Source organism: Dryobates pubescens, chromosome 8, assembly GCF_014839835.1.
Source record: "Dryobates pubescens isolate bDryPub1 chromosome 8, bDryPub1.pri, whole genome shotgun sequence".
Taxonomy (NCBI): Eukaryota; Metazoa; Chordata; class Aves; order Piciformes; family Picidae; genus Dryobates; species Dryobates pubescens.
Window position 1 is genome coordinate 12,683,966 of NC_071619.1, and position 17,527 is coordinate 12,701,492.

Below are 17,527 nucleotides of genomic sequence, written 5' to 3' on the forward strand. Positions count from 1 at the left end.
TGCAATCCTTTTGTTTAGACCATCCACCCCTCAGGGATGGTTCTTCTGGGGTTAGCACAGTGCCTAATTGACATTTGAACTTGTGCTAGAAAGAGGCAGGGCTGGACTTTGAGTGGAATGAAGATTCCCCACTGCCAGCACAAGGACTCTAGAAATGAAAACACATGGACTCCAATAGCTGCTAATACTGAAAAAGGGGTGGTACAAAGAGCAGGATATCACCAAAAATTAGAGTGAGGTGCAGCTGAAGGGATCATTGCCAACCAGACGTGCCCAAAGCCTTTTCCTGCTGTTCATAGTAGAGAAATTCCCCCTAGGTCAGGCTTTTCTTCTTTCCACAGCTAATGGCTTTCAAACCAGGACTGGGATTCTCTGGTCACTACACCTGTTTGCTCCACTCATGAAAACAAGCTTTATGTTGCCCTCTTCACAAGGAAGCTGCATTTTGGAACAGGCGGTTGCCTTTTGCTGCTTCTGGTTGTTATCTGCTCTGGGACAGCAGTTAGAAACCATTGTCTGACTTTCCCCATGAGAGTGTTGAGCCAATTATAATCTATCCTTATGCTGTGCCAGGGCTTCAGCTAGCTCTGTCCCTTCCCTGAAATTCACACCCTTTTCCCACTCGGGCTTCCCCCAGTCCCGTGGCAGAGCAATAATGCCTTGGTTTTGCTTTCCCTGTGCTGGACTAGCCAAGCCAAAACGCGGAGAGGTGGGATGCCCCCTCCGGGGCCAGTGACCCCTCAGCAGTGGAGATGTTCCCTGAGGGAATAGTCACTGAAGAGCGGAACGTCCCCTCAGGACGGTGACCCCTCAGAGGTGCGATGTCTCCCGGCCGGACCGCAGCGCCTCGCTCCCTGACAGGGGGCGGTGGCGGGCAGGAGCGGGGACGACAGCGCCCCTCAGCGGGCGGGCGCGGCGCTGCCGCACGTGCGGGCAGGTGGCAAGCGGCCAGGCGTGCCGGGGCCGCGCAGGCGCGGGCGCGCGGGGGGCGTGGCGGGGCGTGGCGCGGGCCGGCGGCGCCTGCGTGGCGCGGAGAGGCGGGCGCTGACGGCGGGTGGGCGTGGCGCGGCGCGGCGCGCGCGGCCCTTCCTTCCCGTCCCTGCCCCCCTGGCCGTGCCCGCCGCCGCCCCCACCCCCACCCCCGCCCGCCGCCCAGAAGATGGCGAGCCCGTGCGGGCGGCAGCAGTGCTCCATCCAGCGGCGCGGCGTCCGCCACCAGCTCGATTCGTGGCGACACAAGCTCATTCACTGTGTAGGTGAGGGACGGCGGCGCGGCGGGGAGGCCGGGTCGGGCCGGGCCGGGCCCCGTGGCGGCGACCGGGAGAGGCCCCGCCGCGGGGCGAGGGTTGAGGGCCGTGAGGAGAGCGGCGCCGCGGCCTGCGGGCCCGCCCTCCTCCCCCCGCCGCCGTGAGGCGAGCGGCGCCGTGCCGGGCCCCGCCCTTCGCCGGGGAGGGAGCCGGGAGCGGGGCGTGGGGGGGGTGGGGGGGGGGTCCTGCCCTGCCCTTTTGTGCAGCCCCTGTCAGCGCTGCGGCCGCTCCTCCCCGCCCGGCGCGGCACGGCCTGGCCGCGGCCCCTTCAAACTTGTTTACGGCGGGGCAGGGGCCGCACCCGCCGGCGGGGAGCGGCTTGCTTGTCACTACCCAGCCGCCGCCGTGGAAGGCCAGGCGAGCTCGGCCCGGCCCGCCGCCGTGAGGCGAGGCGGGATGGAGGGAGAGAAGGGAGGGCGGGCGGGAGGCCGCGGAGCCGGTGGCGGCGCGCCCGCCCCGCGTACCGACGGGAGAAGCGGCGGGGGGAGGCTCGAGGAGGGGGTCGAGGCATTGGCGGGACCGTCGGAAAGTTGTGGTTCGGGTGCCTGTTTGACGGCGTGAATCCGGAGCGGGGCCGCGGGGGTTAAAAGGATGTGTGATTGCTTTTCTCTTCTTCCCCCACCACCTCCTTCCCTCCCCCCTTCCTCCCCCCCTGCTCTCTTGTGCGCGTTTGTTGTTATACAGCCTCCTTGCAATTGAATATTTGGGAGGCTTGAAAAAGAAGTCCCCGATGCCCTTTCATCTCCAGTAACTTTCTGCTTTCAAAATACATTTTTTTTTTTTTGCCCTTTTCTCTTTTCCTAGAGAGAAATTGAGGCCTTTCCTGCGGGTCACGAAATAAACATAAATACCACATCTAGGCCAGGAATTCGACGGGTGTCTGCCAAGACAGTAAAATAGGTCTGACAACAGTAATTGTGAACTTCAGTGTAACCTTAAAGATTTCTCCCCAAACAGTGTTATGTCTCTTCTTGTTTGGCCTCCTGCTTTTAGCTGAGCACAAATCCTCATTTTATTTTTAAATATGCAAATATGGCCATAATCTGCCAGTGGCTGCTCAGCGTAGGTAATCTGTAATAGCGTTCACAGATTCACTTTAGTTCCTTGTGTGCAGTTAAACCTCTTATTGTCAGTTAGCTCAGCATCCTGGTTCATTATCAGGGATTTGAAACACCATTTTTGGTTACACCAGGAGTTGTAACTGCTGCTGTATGTATTTTTTTTTTTGGCTGCTTCTCGGTGTTAAAATTTCTGTTAACATAAGAGCATGTGCTAGATGCTTGTTAACTCCAGATTAATAGAGCAATTAACTTGTTTTAAGCATAAAGCAATTCAGGGGCAATACATTGCCAGGAAACGGTGTCTGTGCAGAAGTGCTGGGTTTTCTTTCCAACCCTAGGGTAGGAAAGATGCTTCTAGGGTACAGCTTATGGGGGTTTATTTTGAATGTAGTTTTCCTATGTTCAGAACATTTTGTTGGCTTCCATCTCTGCTTGAACCAGCTTTATTTTACTTCTATCTCCTTTTCTCATCTCCTCTTACCTCAGCTGATGAGGATCACTTGTTCTAGTCCTTTCTAAACTCCCTACTTGCAGCGTGTCATTTTGTCTTTTTCTCAGTGCCTGCTGCTTTTATGTCGGGTCCTTGAGTCTTCCAGTGGAGCTGTCCTGCTGCTTGGATTTTAACCAGCTAGACGTGAAAAGTAGATGTGGGAAGGGGGAGAAAGATGTTGTTTGCTCAAAAAAAAAAAAAGAAAAGAAAGGAAAAAGACAGTTTCAAAGCTGTTGCTGAAGATCTTGCATTGGGATGAAGTGCAGGACTTGTGTCTGTTATGCTGCTCTTTGGGAAAATCGAGAGGAGGAGTTTGTGTTATCTACAGATTCAAGTAAAACACTACGTTACTGAATTTCTTAGCAACCCTAAGTGCTGAAACTTAAAACAAACATCACCACCACCTCCATTTATACACACCCTGTTCCACTTCCCTAAAGCCATTTAAATTACCAGCTCCTGGAGAAGTTGCTTTCTCCTCTATCCTCCTTCCGTATCTCTTTCTCATGCTTAAATTTGATGCCTGTTTTGTTCCTCCAAAAGGTTGTCCTCTGGGTGTGTTTAACAAAAGATCCTGTGGACACATGGTGTTGGCTGGGATTTTTTTTTTGAGGTGAAGTACAAAACCATTAAAAAAAAAAAAAATAAAGTCCAAAGTATAACAGTGCTATGTGACTCTTATCTTGATGGCACTGGGTCGTAAATAGTTTCAACCTCAAATTGATCAGCTTTATGAGCTCTCAGGACCTGCCCTGTTCCTAGTATGAATCTCACCTAAATTGCTGTTGCCTTTTTTGGTTTTGATATCTCTTTTCCTTGGAATTATAAAAGGTTTATTACACTAGTCCAAGGTGTCCCACTGAATTATGCTGTGATCTTAACCTCTTGCCCCAAATGCAGCTCTGTTATCATCTTAAGTGAATTTTGACAATGTTCCTTGAGATTTGGAAGTTGACCTATAAATGATGCAATGTTCTGTTTCACCTTGGCCATTTGTCAAAGTCTTGAAGAATTTACTCCTGTAATAAATACTGATTGATGAATATGGCGAAGTAGAGCATGGGGAAATCTTTCTTGTTACTTCAGAAGTACCCATTCACATTCAGTTCCAAAAGTAAATCTGAGGTGTGTGGGATTCACCCTCTTAGCATTGTTCCCTGAAAAGTCATGCCACACAGTGTGGTAGTCAGAAAAAATAAAGCCCGTGGTTTGAACTAGTGCCTTTGGCAATAAAAATGGCTTAAGTAATTCACTTTCCCCTCATTTCTTGGTTCTGCAATAGGCTGCTCCTCTGGACTTGTGGCTTCATGACAGTTTGTCAAACTAAGCTCATGCTCTCAGTGGGAGCAAAGACTCGGGACTGAAGGGGCCACCTTTGCCCACAGGAACCAATTCAAGGGAGCTACGCTAGCAGAAAGCATCATAATTTGCAAGGAGTAATACAATTTTCAGCTGTAGTAGCTTCCTTAACTGGCCTACTGTCAGGTCAAGCACATACCAGCATTAGCAGCAGGAGCATGAGAACGCCTAGCTAGTGGAAAGGAAAAGCATGACAATAGAGTAGCAGATACAGAGATCACCTCAAACTGCCAGAGCTGCACCTTCAGTTGTGCCACTGCAGCTTTTTGCGGGAGGTAGCTCTGGGAACTGATCTGGCTGAAACTCTTCCTTTCTTGTCATGCATTTCAAGCCTGTGTTTTTTCCAGGAGAAGGAAATGGTGTGGCTGCTGAGGGACAGGTCTCTGAGCAGTTCTGTTGATGCAGTGATGCGATTGAGGGAGCAGCATACTGTGACCCAGAGGCAGAGGGAAGTGTGCAGAAGGGGTGTCTAAGCTCTCTTAGCAGTGAAATGCATTGTGAGTCCCCATCACCTCCTCACCTCTCTCCCCACAGGGGACAGCTTAAGAGAATAGCTGGGACTGGTGTACATTGTCTTGACGTCCTAGTAGGATTTTGCTTCTATAGACAGGACATGCCAGGTGACATATATGCTGACATATGTGGTCTCAGTATCAGTCTTGAGTGTTAGCATCTTTCTCAAGTGGCTCAGAACAGATACCTAGAGACAAGCATGTGTGATGATTTTATTGTTTTAATATTCCCCCAGCCTCCAGTCACCTGCTGTTCAGATACTTAGTGAATTGGAAATGGTTAATGAGATCAGGTCAGCTAAGGAATGGGGAGTTTGAAAGAGGGAAGAACCCAGATCCTTGAAGTCCTCCTGATACCATTTATACAGGCAGTATGAGTGTTGCAGTGCTGTATGATTATTTGAAGCACAGTTTGAGGTGGTTGCATGCATTTCTACTGTCTGGTGATGCTTGTCCCTTCGTTAAATATTAGCTGTACTCTGGGAGACTCCCTGATTAATTTACAGCCTGTTAGGGGTGTGGAGATAAGGAGTGATCCCTATTATTGGAACAAAAATGATGATTTAAAAGGAAAGCCTGTAACATTCACATAGTATTTCCAGTCATAAGCTTTGTCAGTGTTTCATTGTGATGCTGCTTAGCTGTTGAAATACACTGAAGTAATTTCCTGTTGCTAGCGAAGTACTGTGGCCTGAGTACCCGCTCTGTTTCTGTACTAATTTGTTGAGTAATTGTGGTCTTCTTGCCCTTAGATACTTAGGACTGAAGTGTGGATTCTGTGGAAGAAATATGATACATGAGGGAGTATTAGAAGATAATGTTAATCAAGAGTAGGTGTATAACAGCTGAATAATTCTAAAATCTTTATTACATTTTCTTATCTTGGTTATTGCTTGGGTATAGTTCCAGCCTGTATGCGATAGGAAGTAGCTGCTGCTTCCAAAAAGTTAGCTGTGTTATCTCATTGTTTTGGATGTAGGCTTGAGTCTCCCAAGTGTTTAATGTAGTTCTAGTTCAAAGGGCAGATTGTATTTCTTTTGTTCCAAAAGGAGAAAGCTTATTACAGCCCTGATGATAATAACAAAACCCAAGTTGTAAAATAAAAGCGTAAATGTAGGTTTATTCTAAACTGGTGTCTTTCACATACACCCTCAGTCATGTCCCCAACAAATGTGTGAGTGAGACTATTTGCCTTATTTTAGCCTAGTGTGGATACAGGTTATACCTTTTTTGTTACTATAAATCCTCTGTAGAGACTTTACCATGTTGTAGCAGAAAGCTTGATCAAGAAGATCTGGTTTGCTTGCAAACATTTTTGCCTGTTGGCAAGAGGGATACAGGGATGGGGGATTTTTTTCCCTTTTGCGACAGTTTTGCCAGAAAAAAATGGGGGCAGATGTCACTAAAAACCAACCAACCAACAAACAAGCCCACCAACAAACAAACAAGCCCAACAACAACAAAACAACCCCCAGAGAAACAAAAAAGCACCCCTTTTAGCTGCAAGGCGTGAAATTTACAGCTTGATATCTAGCTTTACTTTATGCATGGATGGATGGCAGGCTTCTAAAGAACAGTAGACGTTGAACTGCAATTTAGATCTGTTTCAATTATCTCTTTGGCTTCTCTATTAATCACTTCATATTTGCCCTTGTTTCCCTACCTGCAAATGAAGAATATCTTCTACCTTGACAGGGACAGTATCAACCCAGCAAAAGCATACCTGGAAAACTCCTTGATGATCACTTTGTGTTGTATCACTTTGAGTCCTTCTGGTGGCTGTGATGTGAAATTTTTGGACTAGGCCAAATCACTTGGTTTTGTGTTTCAACAAAGATCTGGTTTAATTTGTGTGAAGTAGTATCTGTTGCTCCAAAATTGGAGGTTTCCTTCTTGGGGCATGTTCATCTTGCAGGAAGTGCAGGAGTTTTTGATTTAATGTTTAACTAAGCCAATGACATTCAGAGTTCATCCACTTTTAATAGAACTTCTCAAAGTAAATTACAGCAATCCATTCTGTGCATGCAGGAAATAGTCCAAATCCAGCCAGATAAAAATCTTTGTACTGAGATATGAGTATACTACAGAGTTACAGCTTTATGATGTGACACCATTTTTGAAAGGAGTACCTGAAGGGCTGCTGGACATTTTTTTAAAGCCATTTTTTGGTAGTTTGTGCCATATATTGATGGTAATCCAAATATTGTTATGTGCAGGAATACGATAGCTGCACTTTAAGAATGAATGATACAGAACCCCACTTCTTGTGCTCTGTTGTCTAAAGCTTATTGCATAGCACTTAAATGGCTTTAATGCTCTGCCATCTTAGGCTGTCCTGCATCCAGGCAAGTACTGTCATGTGCTTCATTTTATTGGGATTTTTTTGTGTGTGCTGTGAACTTGTGTTCTTCCATGAACTTCTGTGAGGGAACAATGAGAATACTTCCTAAGAATCAGTTTAGGTAAGGTTTGAGGAAAAACAGGCATTTAATAGGGTTAAAGAAAGGTAGCCTTGTCATGATGATTGGGACAGAGGTGAGACTCCTGCAGTGGTTTACAGGGGACTTTCCAGTCTTCCTTCCTTGCCCTCCTTTGTATATATGTTTTCACTTTTAAGAGGGTGAAGCTTTTGTTCTCAAAGATAACCGGGGTGAATATTTCTAATTCTCTGAGAAGTACAGAACTTGTGGGACTTGCTGAGGGTAGGGTTGGATGGGTTGGGTGGGCTGGGCTGAGCCAGTCTGGGTTCTGCCTCTGGCCAATAAGGGTTAGTAGTGCTTATTTTTACTAATCTGACAGAAGACTGCAAACCCAGCTAATTTTTCTGGTGATTCTTAATAACCTAGATGCATCCAACCTAGAAGGGAGATGAACAGGAGAGCTCATCTGAATTCAGCATTGGATAGGATCACATCTGTGAGGTGAAAGGAAAGGGAGAGGAGACCAGAATAGGCCTCATGCAAAAGCAGGGAGCTTTCTAGTTTGCATCTTACTGTCCTGTAACTGCAGTACACACTGTGGTTATGTTTGACAGCAGTGCTATCTAAGATGGCTTAAATAGTCCCCTCTGTGCTGGCACAGCTATGTATGGCAGCTTAATGAATCAGTTCCCTGACTGGAAAAAAACAACTTTTTCTTTAATTTTTATTTTTTTCCTACAACATCTGGAGAAGCAGAGAATGAAGAGTGGAGGCTATTCAACTGGTATTGTCACACATGCACAAACCCAAGTTGTATTTTGCTGAATAAGTGCTAATTCTTGCATGCATAGTGTTCATTTACAGTAGTGGGAGCATTGCTTCATTCTCCCTCTTCAGTGTGCTGTGGGTTATATCGTGCTCTCTCCCTGATAATGAACTGTGAGCTTTGCTTTTACAATCTGGTTGGATGCTCTCATCCAGTACCTCCATTAATAAGCTGCAGCTTTGTACCACCTCTTCCCAGTATCTCTGGGCCTTTGGGGTTCTTTGGTTCTCTGCACTAAATCCCTGTGGCTTCTGCTCTTTGCACAGTGATAGCTTCAGCTTCTTTCTTCTTTTTTTTGTGTTCAAGAGTGCTGTCCTGTTACTTCTCTGGACATCTTCAAGTCATTTACCTTTTATCTCAGATTTAGTTTGCCTTGTATGCTACATCCTGTGTTTCTTTATGGTGAATTGGCAAAAAGCTTCATCTCTCAAAGCTGAGTAGAAGAATTAAGTTGCACGTTAACACTGCCAACACCTGAAAAATTAAGTGGAGGTTGTGGTGTTTAAGCATTTCTGCAGGACACCCCTTCTTATGTAGTAAAATTGCTATTAGCTGATGTCTCCATCTGGTTTTTCCACTGCTCTTACAGAGAAAAGAAAAGATGGTACTCCTGTTGCATTTTCCAGAAGCGGCAGCAAAGTGGCTGCACAGGGAAGACTTGCAGGGAGACAAAAGATGTTCCTTATGCCCTGAGGACCATGATATTTTATGGGAGCGAGAAGAGGGGGAGAAAAGAGGACTGGACAAGAGCCTAGTATTCATTAACAAAGGAAGCTTTCAGAAGCTGAATCCAGCAGTGTGGAAAGACATCAGAGGCCACCAGGCAATCTTAACTCTTGAGTTGAGTTTGCTAATGAAAAATTTCCTGCTTCTCTTTGAACATCTTGTGTGCGCTTATGGTATGGACATTCCAATATCTAGCAGGAGAGAATTGCAGAGATGAGTCTGTCTGATGGGGTCTTTCACCTTCCTCTGCTATCTTTAGGTTAAGGTGGTGGTTGCGCTTCCAAATTGGTAAGTGATGGAGTAGGAAGAAGAACAGGTAGACAAGCTACAAAGTTTTTAATGTCTTGATTTCTTTTTCGCTTGGTCCCACTAACAGAAGGATGTGAAAGTTTCAGCCTGCAGTTCCTCACTCTGATACTTCGGGGCCACCATGTAGTACAAATGCTGTTCCCCATGTACTCTTGAGTGAAGAGCCCTGTTAGCGGGCCATCTGATGTAGTAGCAAGGTGCTGTTTGGCTCCCTTTCTTACTATATACATGTGACAGGCAGCATCTGGCTGTATTACCTGCATACCTGGAGATCAGGCTCTTGCCTTGCAGGGACAGGCTAGTCCTGCAGCTGTCAAACACTCCAGCAGTTCTTTATTGCTCTGCCTGTGCTTAGTGTGCAGGCAAATGTGGGTCAGTTTTGAAACTTTGTTGTGGGGTAGCCAAAGATTAATCAGAGTAATGTGCTTGCATGCTTCAACCTGAGAGTCTTGTAGACAGAAGCACCCTCTCATGCCTGTGCCTTGTGTCCTGCAGTCTTTGGCTTCTTAAGAAGTGTATAAATATGTTGGAATATAGAAGATGGAGTGTCTTTGTTGAAATGCTCATAGCAAACTGACTTGCTTGGTTCTTGGCATCTGTGGCAGTTGCTTTGTCCTTTTTCATGAATGAGTTGAAGATAAACTAGTGTTAATAGTAGACCTTGTCTCAGGTTTGGTCTTCTCCTGGGTTAAGATTTGTACTTGTGGAAAAAAGGATAAATGTTGCTTTCTAAGTGACATTCTATCATGTTCTTCAGTTGTGTTTCTGAAAACATGCCCTTGTATCCTTTGCACGAAGAAAACTTTTTACATGGCTTCCATTTTGCTCTGCAGAAACAAGCAAATAGGAAAAGCTGAAGGTCATTTCCTTTTCTGACCCGAGAGAACTTAAAAGCAATCTTCTTAAAGCAATGATTCCATTTACATCCTTTAGGAAAGGAGGAGCATAGCTATCTTATCCCTTGCTTTCTCTTTTACAGTTTGAGACTCTCCTCTGCAGTTTCTCTTAAGAGAGTCTTGTTTATTTCTTATGGAAAAAAACAGCCATCCAATAGTCTACTTCCAAAGCTTCTCTTAGGAAAAAACCTTCTTCACTTCTGCTTCCATGTTCATTTCTTGGTCTAACCGACCTCACTGCTAAGGAAGGGGAGTGTCCCTTGCTGAGTTTAAATGCCTCTTGGAAAAGTTGTACTCCTATTGATCTGGGAGTGGAATGTTTGAGTGACCTAAGTGGTTATCATTTACCTGCAATAGTTTATGGTCTTTCAGAATAGGACAAGATTGATTGAAGCACAGAAAAGTGTGAGGGGAGGAACTAAGTGTGAAATGTTGGTGATGTGCAGATTGAGATGAGTATTTGTACTTGAAATGTGTTGTGCAAGACAGGTGTACCAAGCCTTTGTAAAAATTGCAGACTCAATAAGGTTGGAAAAGACCTCAAACATCACCAAGTCCAACCTGTCACCCAAGACCTCATGAGTACTGAACCACCTCACCTTGACCCTAAACCTCCCCTGGCACAGTTTGAGACTCTGTCCTTTTGTTCTGGTGCTGGTTGCCTGGGAGAAGAGACCAACCCCCTCCTGGCTATAACCTCCCTTCAGGTAGTTGTAGACAGCAATAAGGTCTCCCCTGAGCCTCCTCTTCTCCAGGCTAAGCAACCCCAGCTCCCTCAGCCTCTCCTTGTAGGGCTTGTGCTCGAGGCCTCTCACCAGCCTTGCTGCCCTTCTCTGGACTCATTCAGGAGTCTCAATGAAGTGTCAGTCTCTTGGAGCAGGGGAAAAAAATAATCACTTTTCCCCTGAAATGTTTCCCATGAGTGTTTAGATTATTCTAGTTTATACTTGGGGGACAAAATTCAAGCAATTGCAACACTAATTTTGGTATTTCTGCTTAAATGCTTAACCAGTGGCTGCACATTACTTTTGGGTTTTATGCTTTCCCATCTCCCTTGTCATGCTATGCACTCATACAAAGTAATAAACACGTAATCATCTGTCACTGTAGGGTCAGATGCTAAAAGAACCTAGTTCTCCTATCTTACAGGAGTGTTTTTGTGAACTCCTCAGAAAATCTAAGCCTTTGGTCTTGCGTCTGCAATTTTTCTTGAGTGGTATGCAGCAGTCTGGGAGTGAATGGCTTCACTGCTCAGAGACAGGCCATGCAGAGGTCCATTTTGCATGTAATCTTGAATTCAGCAGGAATGCCATATTTAGTCTCTTCAAGCCAAAGCCATTGAGAGGAGTACTGTGTTTTGCCAGGGCGCTCTCTTAAGCCAGTGGGTTTCAAGCTGAAGTTGGTAGGAAGCATCTGTGGAAAAACAAGGCTGTTGCCAATAGTTTAAATTGCATGGGGTCTTTATGCCTTTTAGGAGCCTGCAGTTTGGAAATTAGTGCTCCAAATGATTTGTAAACAAGGCCTCTTGTTCCTTTCCCAAGCAGTTGTAGGTGTTAAAAGAGTATGAGCTGATACTTAGTCATCTGTTAGGTTCGGACTGGGGTTTATATTTTCTTTCTCTTCTCATACTTAAGTGTTCTATGCAAAGTATATCTTATCCCAAAATGGTTATCACAGAGGAGACTAACCCTGGAAAACTTCAACTTGAAAGCTAACTCCTGGAAAACATTTAAGGGTGGCATTAAGTATGTCTGTTCTAAGTGCTGAGCTCCCTTTACTCGGGGCTTCTGTATTTTCTCTTCCAGGAACCTTGTTGTGGAGTTTGTGTTGTATCTAAAGATTTCATTAGCACTCTTGACTTACACAGATGCAAAGGGAGCTTAAAATAGACAGGAATGGAATAGAATAGAATTAACCAGGTTGGAAGAGACCTTTGAGATCAAGTCCAACCTATCATCCAGCACTATCTAATCAACTAAACCATAGCACCAAGCACCCCATCAAGTTTCTTCCTAAACACCTCCAGGGATGGTGACTCCACCCCCTCCCTGGGCAGTCCATTTCAATGGCCAATCACTCCTTCTATGAAGAACTTCTTCCTAACCTCCAGCCTAAACCTCCCCTCGTGCAGCTTGAGACTGTGTCCTCCTCTTCTGGTGCTGGTTGCCTGGGAGAAGAGACCAACCTCCCTTCAGGTAGTTGTAGAGAGCAATAAGGTCTCCCCTGACCCTTCTCCAGGCTAAGCAACCCCAGCTCCCTCAGCCTCTCCTCATAGGGCTTGTGCTCCAAACCCCTCCCCAGCTTTGTTGCCCTTCTCTGGACTCGTTTCAGCAAGTCAACATCTTTCCTAAACTGAGGGGCCCAGAACTGGACACAGGACTCAAGGTGTGGCCTAACCAGTGCTGAGTCCAGGGGCAGAATGACTTCCCTGCTCCTGCTGGCCACACTGTTTCTGATACAGGCCAGGATGCCATTGGCCACCTGGGCACACTGCTGGCTCATCTTCAGCCAGCTGTCAATCAGCACCCCAGGTCCCTTTCTGTTTGGCAGCTCTCCAGCCACTCCGACCCCAGCCTGCAGCACTGCATGGGGTTGTTGTGGCCAATGTGTAGGCCCTGGCACTTAGATGTGTTAAATCTTATGCCATTGTACTCTGCCCATCTGTCCAGCCTGTCAAGGTCCCTCTGCAGAGCTCTCCTACCCTCTAACAGATCAACTTCTGCCCCAAGCTTGGTGTCATCTGCAAACTTACTGATGATGGACTCAATGCCCTCATCCAGATCATTGATAAAGATATTAAAGAGCATGGTGCCCAGCACTGATCCCTGGGGGACACCACTAGTGACTGGCTGCCAGCTGGATGTGGCACCATTCACCAGCACTCTGGGCTCAGCCCTCCAGACAGCTCCTAACCCAGCACAGAGTGCTGCTGTCCAAGCCCTGGGCTGACAGCTTGGCCAGGAGTTTGCTGTGGGGGAAGGTGTCAAAGGCCTTGCTGAAGTCCAAGTAGACTACATTCACAGCCTTCCTCACATCCACCAGGCTGCACCTGATCATAGAAGGAGATCAGGTTGGAGAGGCAGGACCTGCCCTTCCTGAATCCATGCTGGCTGGGCCTGATCCCTTGGCCATCCTGTAAGTGCTGTGTGATTGCACTCAAGATGACCTGTTCCATAACCTTGCCTGGCCCTGAGGTCAGGCTGACAAGCCTGGAATTCCCTGGCTCCTCCTTCTGGCCCCTCTTGTGGGTGGGCATCACGTTGGCCAGCTTCCAGTCATCTGGGATCTCTCCAGTGTGCCAGGAGTGTTGAAAAATGATGGAGAGTGTCTTGGCCAGCTCATCTGCCTGCTCTCTCAGCACCCTAGGATGGATCCCATCCGGTCCCATGGACTTGTGCTTCAGTGTGAACTGATGTAGTCTCTGTGCTGTGCATTGGCAGATACCCTGAAACAGCATACGAACCACCTTTCTGGTCTCAAGAGCACATGGATTTATTTCTTTTAATGACTAGAAATTATTTGAAGCATGAGATGGACATAAAGCTGTTTGGTAATCCCTAGGTGCATGGCTATTCTGGGTATCAAAGCCACATAGTCTCCATCCTGACCACTCTTCCAGTATAGTTTTACTAGAACCATCGCTGAGGTCACAGACTGAGTGCACTAACAGTACAAAATTGAATATAGAGTTCAGGGGTTACTCTGCTCTACAGGTTACTCAGTTTCAAATTAACTTAAGGTCAATTTTTAATCTGAAGATGTTGCAGAACTGTAGTCTGCTTTCCCATGGAGGCTGAACTCCTTGTGTGTGACAGATTGGTTCTTCTTTCTACATTATCTTTTTATTTGTGGCTACATTTGAACTTGCCTCTCTTCCTGCTTGTACCTTGAACTGAATTGTGTGCTCACAATAAGGACAGCAGATAGGGCTTAAATTTTCTCAAGCCCTCACAGTCCAAGGGTTGCTCCTGTCCCTAGGATAGGGAATGCCTTATGCAGCTTTGTATATAATGGGAGATGGTGGAGGGGAAGGCATGTAGGGAGAAGCCAATCACAGCTGCTTTGGTCTATACTTACTGGCATGTTTATGAACTTTAGCAGCTAAATGTGCTTGTGATTACACCTCACAAACTTAAGGAAGTAAGCAGTTATTTTTGGAAACTTCTTTTTTTTTCAGGATTAAAACTACTAAACCTACTTTAAAAAAAAAAGAAAAAGGTCTGTGCAAAACCCACTAGTTCCCAAGAAACTAGCACCTTCTGCTTATCATGCTCATGGGCATTTTGGCATCTTAACCCTAAATCCTGCTTAATGTTCTTTCTTGCCTGTCCTTCTCCTAGTATCTGGAACTTGGAGGTCTTTTCATTGCTTTCAAGGAAGAGGAACAGATCTTTCATATTCAGTTTGGTGGGAGAGAGATGAGTAGTTCTCTGATCTCATCTTTAAGGCAGATAGATCTTTGCTTTCAGCATGCCACAGTGTAGGAGGGTTTTCATGATTCTTCCTGTAAGTAGCAGACAGTTAATTTTGGAGTTTCTTTGTAATGGCAGACTTGGAAGGGTTAAGAGTGATGATTCTGTTGAGTGGCAAAGGGTTTTGCTGCCCTGTAGCTTTGCCAGTGCTAGTAAGCTGGATCCTGAAATTAAGGTTTAATAAGCCTTGGTTATAGTGAGAGGTCTTGGGCTAGGCTGAGTAGGTTGTATAGGACCTTAGCTGTGAGCCAGAGCAAAAGCAATGGGTGTGGGTGCATGGAAGAATGTCTGCAAGTGGTGTCCTGTGCCTCTGAGCTACAAACTGTGGCTGTGAAAGGGCACTGTTGGCCTGCTGGAGCAGCTGGTGGTTAGGTGTGACAAACAAAGCTCACCTGTGGAGAAATGCCTGCTTTCTGCCAGCATGACAGCTAGTGTGCAAATGGTTTTCTGCTGTTGGTGCGGTAACTGAGCTCACTCTGCTGTCAGCCCTCATGCAGTGTAGGGTTGGGGGCTAAAGGAGAATGAGTCAGATGGTCTTGAGAATATGATCCCTTCAAGTGGCCCCATAGAAGGTCATTAACTTACTCTAATTTTCAAAATTACACACAACCTACTTGTCTATAGGCTTTCAATCTCCTTGGTAATGCATTCTTTTACTCAGGTGGCTCCTCCCTGTTAGTTCAGTGTAAGGGGAGATAGACAAGATAGAGCTCAATATGAGCTAATGGGACATCGTGGCCTTGAAATATCCCAAGTGTCTTTCCTCTCGTAACCAGTGAGGGAAAATGAGCATTTCTCTAAAACTAGGTCTCTTGAAAATCCAGATTTAGCAGAAATGAGGGTCAAACTTCACAAAGAATGCTTTTAGAAAAGGAGATGATAAACTTTAATGGCTGTGTGATTACTTGCCTCATCTGAATTGACTGAAGGAATATGAAAGTGCATCTAAACCAAATGACAACAAAGTTTTTGTTGTTCTACCTCTGGATTAGGTGACCTGTGACTGCCTACTAAATGGTGTAGTTATCTTAGCTGGGAAATGTTTTTGTGAAATCAGTGACAGGGAGAATGGAAGATCAGCCAGAGCAATGAAATAAACTTTGCATACAAGTATGGTCTTAGATAGGTGTTTCTGGTGGTGTGGTGCTTGGAGTTTGGTTGGTTGGGGCTTTTTGTTTGTGTGTTGTTTGGGGTTTTGTTTGTTTTTCCTCTTGTTTTGGATGGGATGGACCTGTCCGAAGGGAAACTGTGGCTATTTAGTTTTAAGGTACTAGAACTACAAACTAACATCTGATAGCCTTCCAAATATATCCTAAAGCATTTTGGGACAAAATATTTCCCACTCTAGGCAAAAACACCCCACAGTTTTGGGTGAGTACCTGTCATTGTCCCATGGCAGAGAAAGAAATCTATTCATTTGAAGCCTGTGATGATTAACATTCATAAAACTTGGAGTAATGTTTGGGGAGAGACTGGTGGGAGGAAGCAGGCAGGTTGTGTGGTCTGGGTTTTCTTTTTTGCCTTTTAGGCTTAGAAAGCCAAACAGAAGTCACCTGGAAAAAGCTATTCTATAAGCTTATTGTTTCCAGCTAATAATTTTAGGGCTAGGGTAGCATAGAGACTTAACCTAGACAGATTAATCAGAGAACTTTTAAGGAGATAAACCTCAGAAAATGGTTCTCAAGTAATAGGCCAACTGTTGGCTCATGAGCCACACTTTTTCCAAAATAAAGTTAAACTTTATGCTCTCTGTTGTGGTTTTTTGTTTTTTTTTAACTATATTGCATCACAGTAAAATAAGCAAGTTTGCAGGGAGGCAGATTTCTGCAAAATTTATGCAAAATCACTATTTTAATGGAGAACATTGAAAGTGACTGATAATATATCCTGAACTTGATGTCCAATATGTGTAGAGGATGCTAAAGGGAACATTCAGTAGTCCTTTTCTCTTTTCCCCTTTTAAATACAGGAGGGGTTATGCTAGAGCAGCTGTAATAAAGCATTTCACCTCGATTTTGAAGCAACTGCAAGTCTGCCTATAGACCTTGCCAAATGGTGCAAATTTGCGTTGCCTTTATAGTAGATACAGATTTGGGTGGTACCTCTGGTGGTAATAAATGACCAGGGTAGAAAGCACAGTTGTTTAATGCTAACCAATATAGAAGATGCTTCAGGAAGTGTTCCACCATAGGAAAATCAAATACACACATGAGGGATGCATAGCAGTGCTAGTGAATTTTCCCCTACAAGCACAATTCATGGTTACATGGTAGTTTATAATCTAGTGTAGATTTGAAACACAGCAGAGAGGGGGTGATCATACACCTGTCTTTGTGGTAGTGCTCTCACGTTGTGTAGATGTGTGGCGGATTGGGTTGGGCAACTGATCCCTGAGACATCTTGTGCGTTACTGTGCAAGTGTGAGATGAGTGATATCTGGGGTAAGAGGAAGATGAGTGGGATCAACCCTTTCAGTGGAGAGGAGGATTTATCATGGATTAAAGTGCTAATTAATCAGAAATCGTAGCATCAAAACATTGAAGACATGCTGCAGGGTGGACTTTCCTGTCTGTGGTAACCTTCTGGTGGCAGTAATCTGTCTTTTTGTAACCTGGGATAAGTGAGTTGTGGAACTTTGAGTTGCTTTACTCTGCTTCTCATGTTTAACAATTTGTGCAATATATTTTGCAATCATTCATTTTAGGTGAACACATTTTTTTAAAGCACTTGAGTCAGGCAAGCCTCATTCTGCTCCTGATGCTGCTTTGCTAGTGAGTGTGCCTTGAGCCGCAGTATGTCGTCAGCGAGTAGGTAAAAATCTTCTATGCAGTGTGTTCAGACTTCACAAAAACTAACAGAAAATTACAGAGAAAATGATGCTGTGCTGGAGACATTAGTATCACCACTAGCTGCTGTCAGCAAAAGGTAGTTTCCAGAGATCAAAACACACAAATCTATCTTTACATCCCCTTGTAGTGGTTCTCGTAGGTGTTTCTTGGTTCTAATTTGTACAGCACAGTGGTTGTCTTAATTCTTCCCTTTTGATATTAGACTCGGCACATTAGCATAAAGGAATGGTTTCTGTTCACTTCTTTGATCTGTGTATTTGAGCTTTGAGGATATGACAGCAGTCCTGCTAGAGAACCACA

The 17,527-nt window shown here is 45.3% G+C and overlaps 1 protein-coding gene across 7 annotated transcripts in view; it reads left to right on the plus strand.

Annotated features, from left to right (window-relative positions):
* Positions 1–1,146: 1,146 nt before the first annotated feature.
* LCOR (ligand dependent nuclear receptor corepressor) overlaps positions 1,147–17,527 on the plus strand; it is a 95,397-nt gene continuing 79,016 nt past the window's right edge. For 5 of the 7 annotated variants that reach the window (XM_054163808.1, XM_054163810.1, XM_054163803.1 and 2 more), the window contains exon 1: positions 1,149–1,256. In XM_054163808.1, the coding sequence (XP_054019783.1) occupies positions 1,160–1,256 (97 nt within the window). In that variant the 5' untranslated portion in view covers positions 1,149–1,159. Of the gene's footprint in view, positions 1,257–17,527 lie in introns of all 7 variants that reach the window. The other 2 variants (XM_054163805.1, XM_054163806.1) reach the window with 2 other exon arrangements.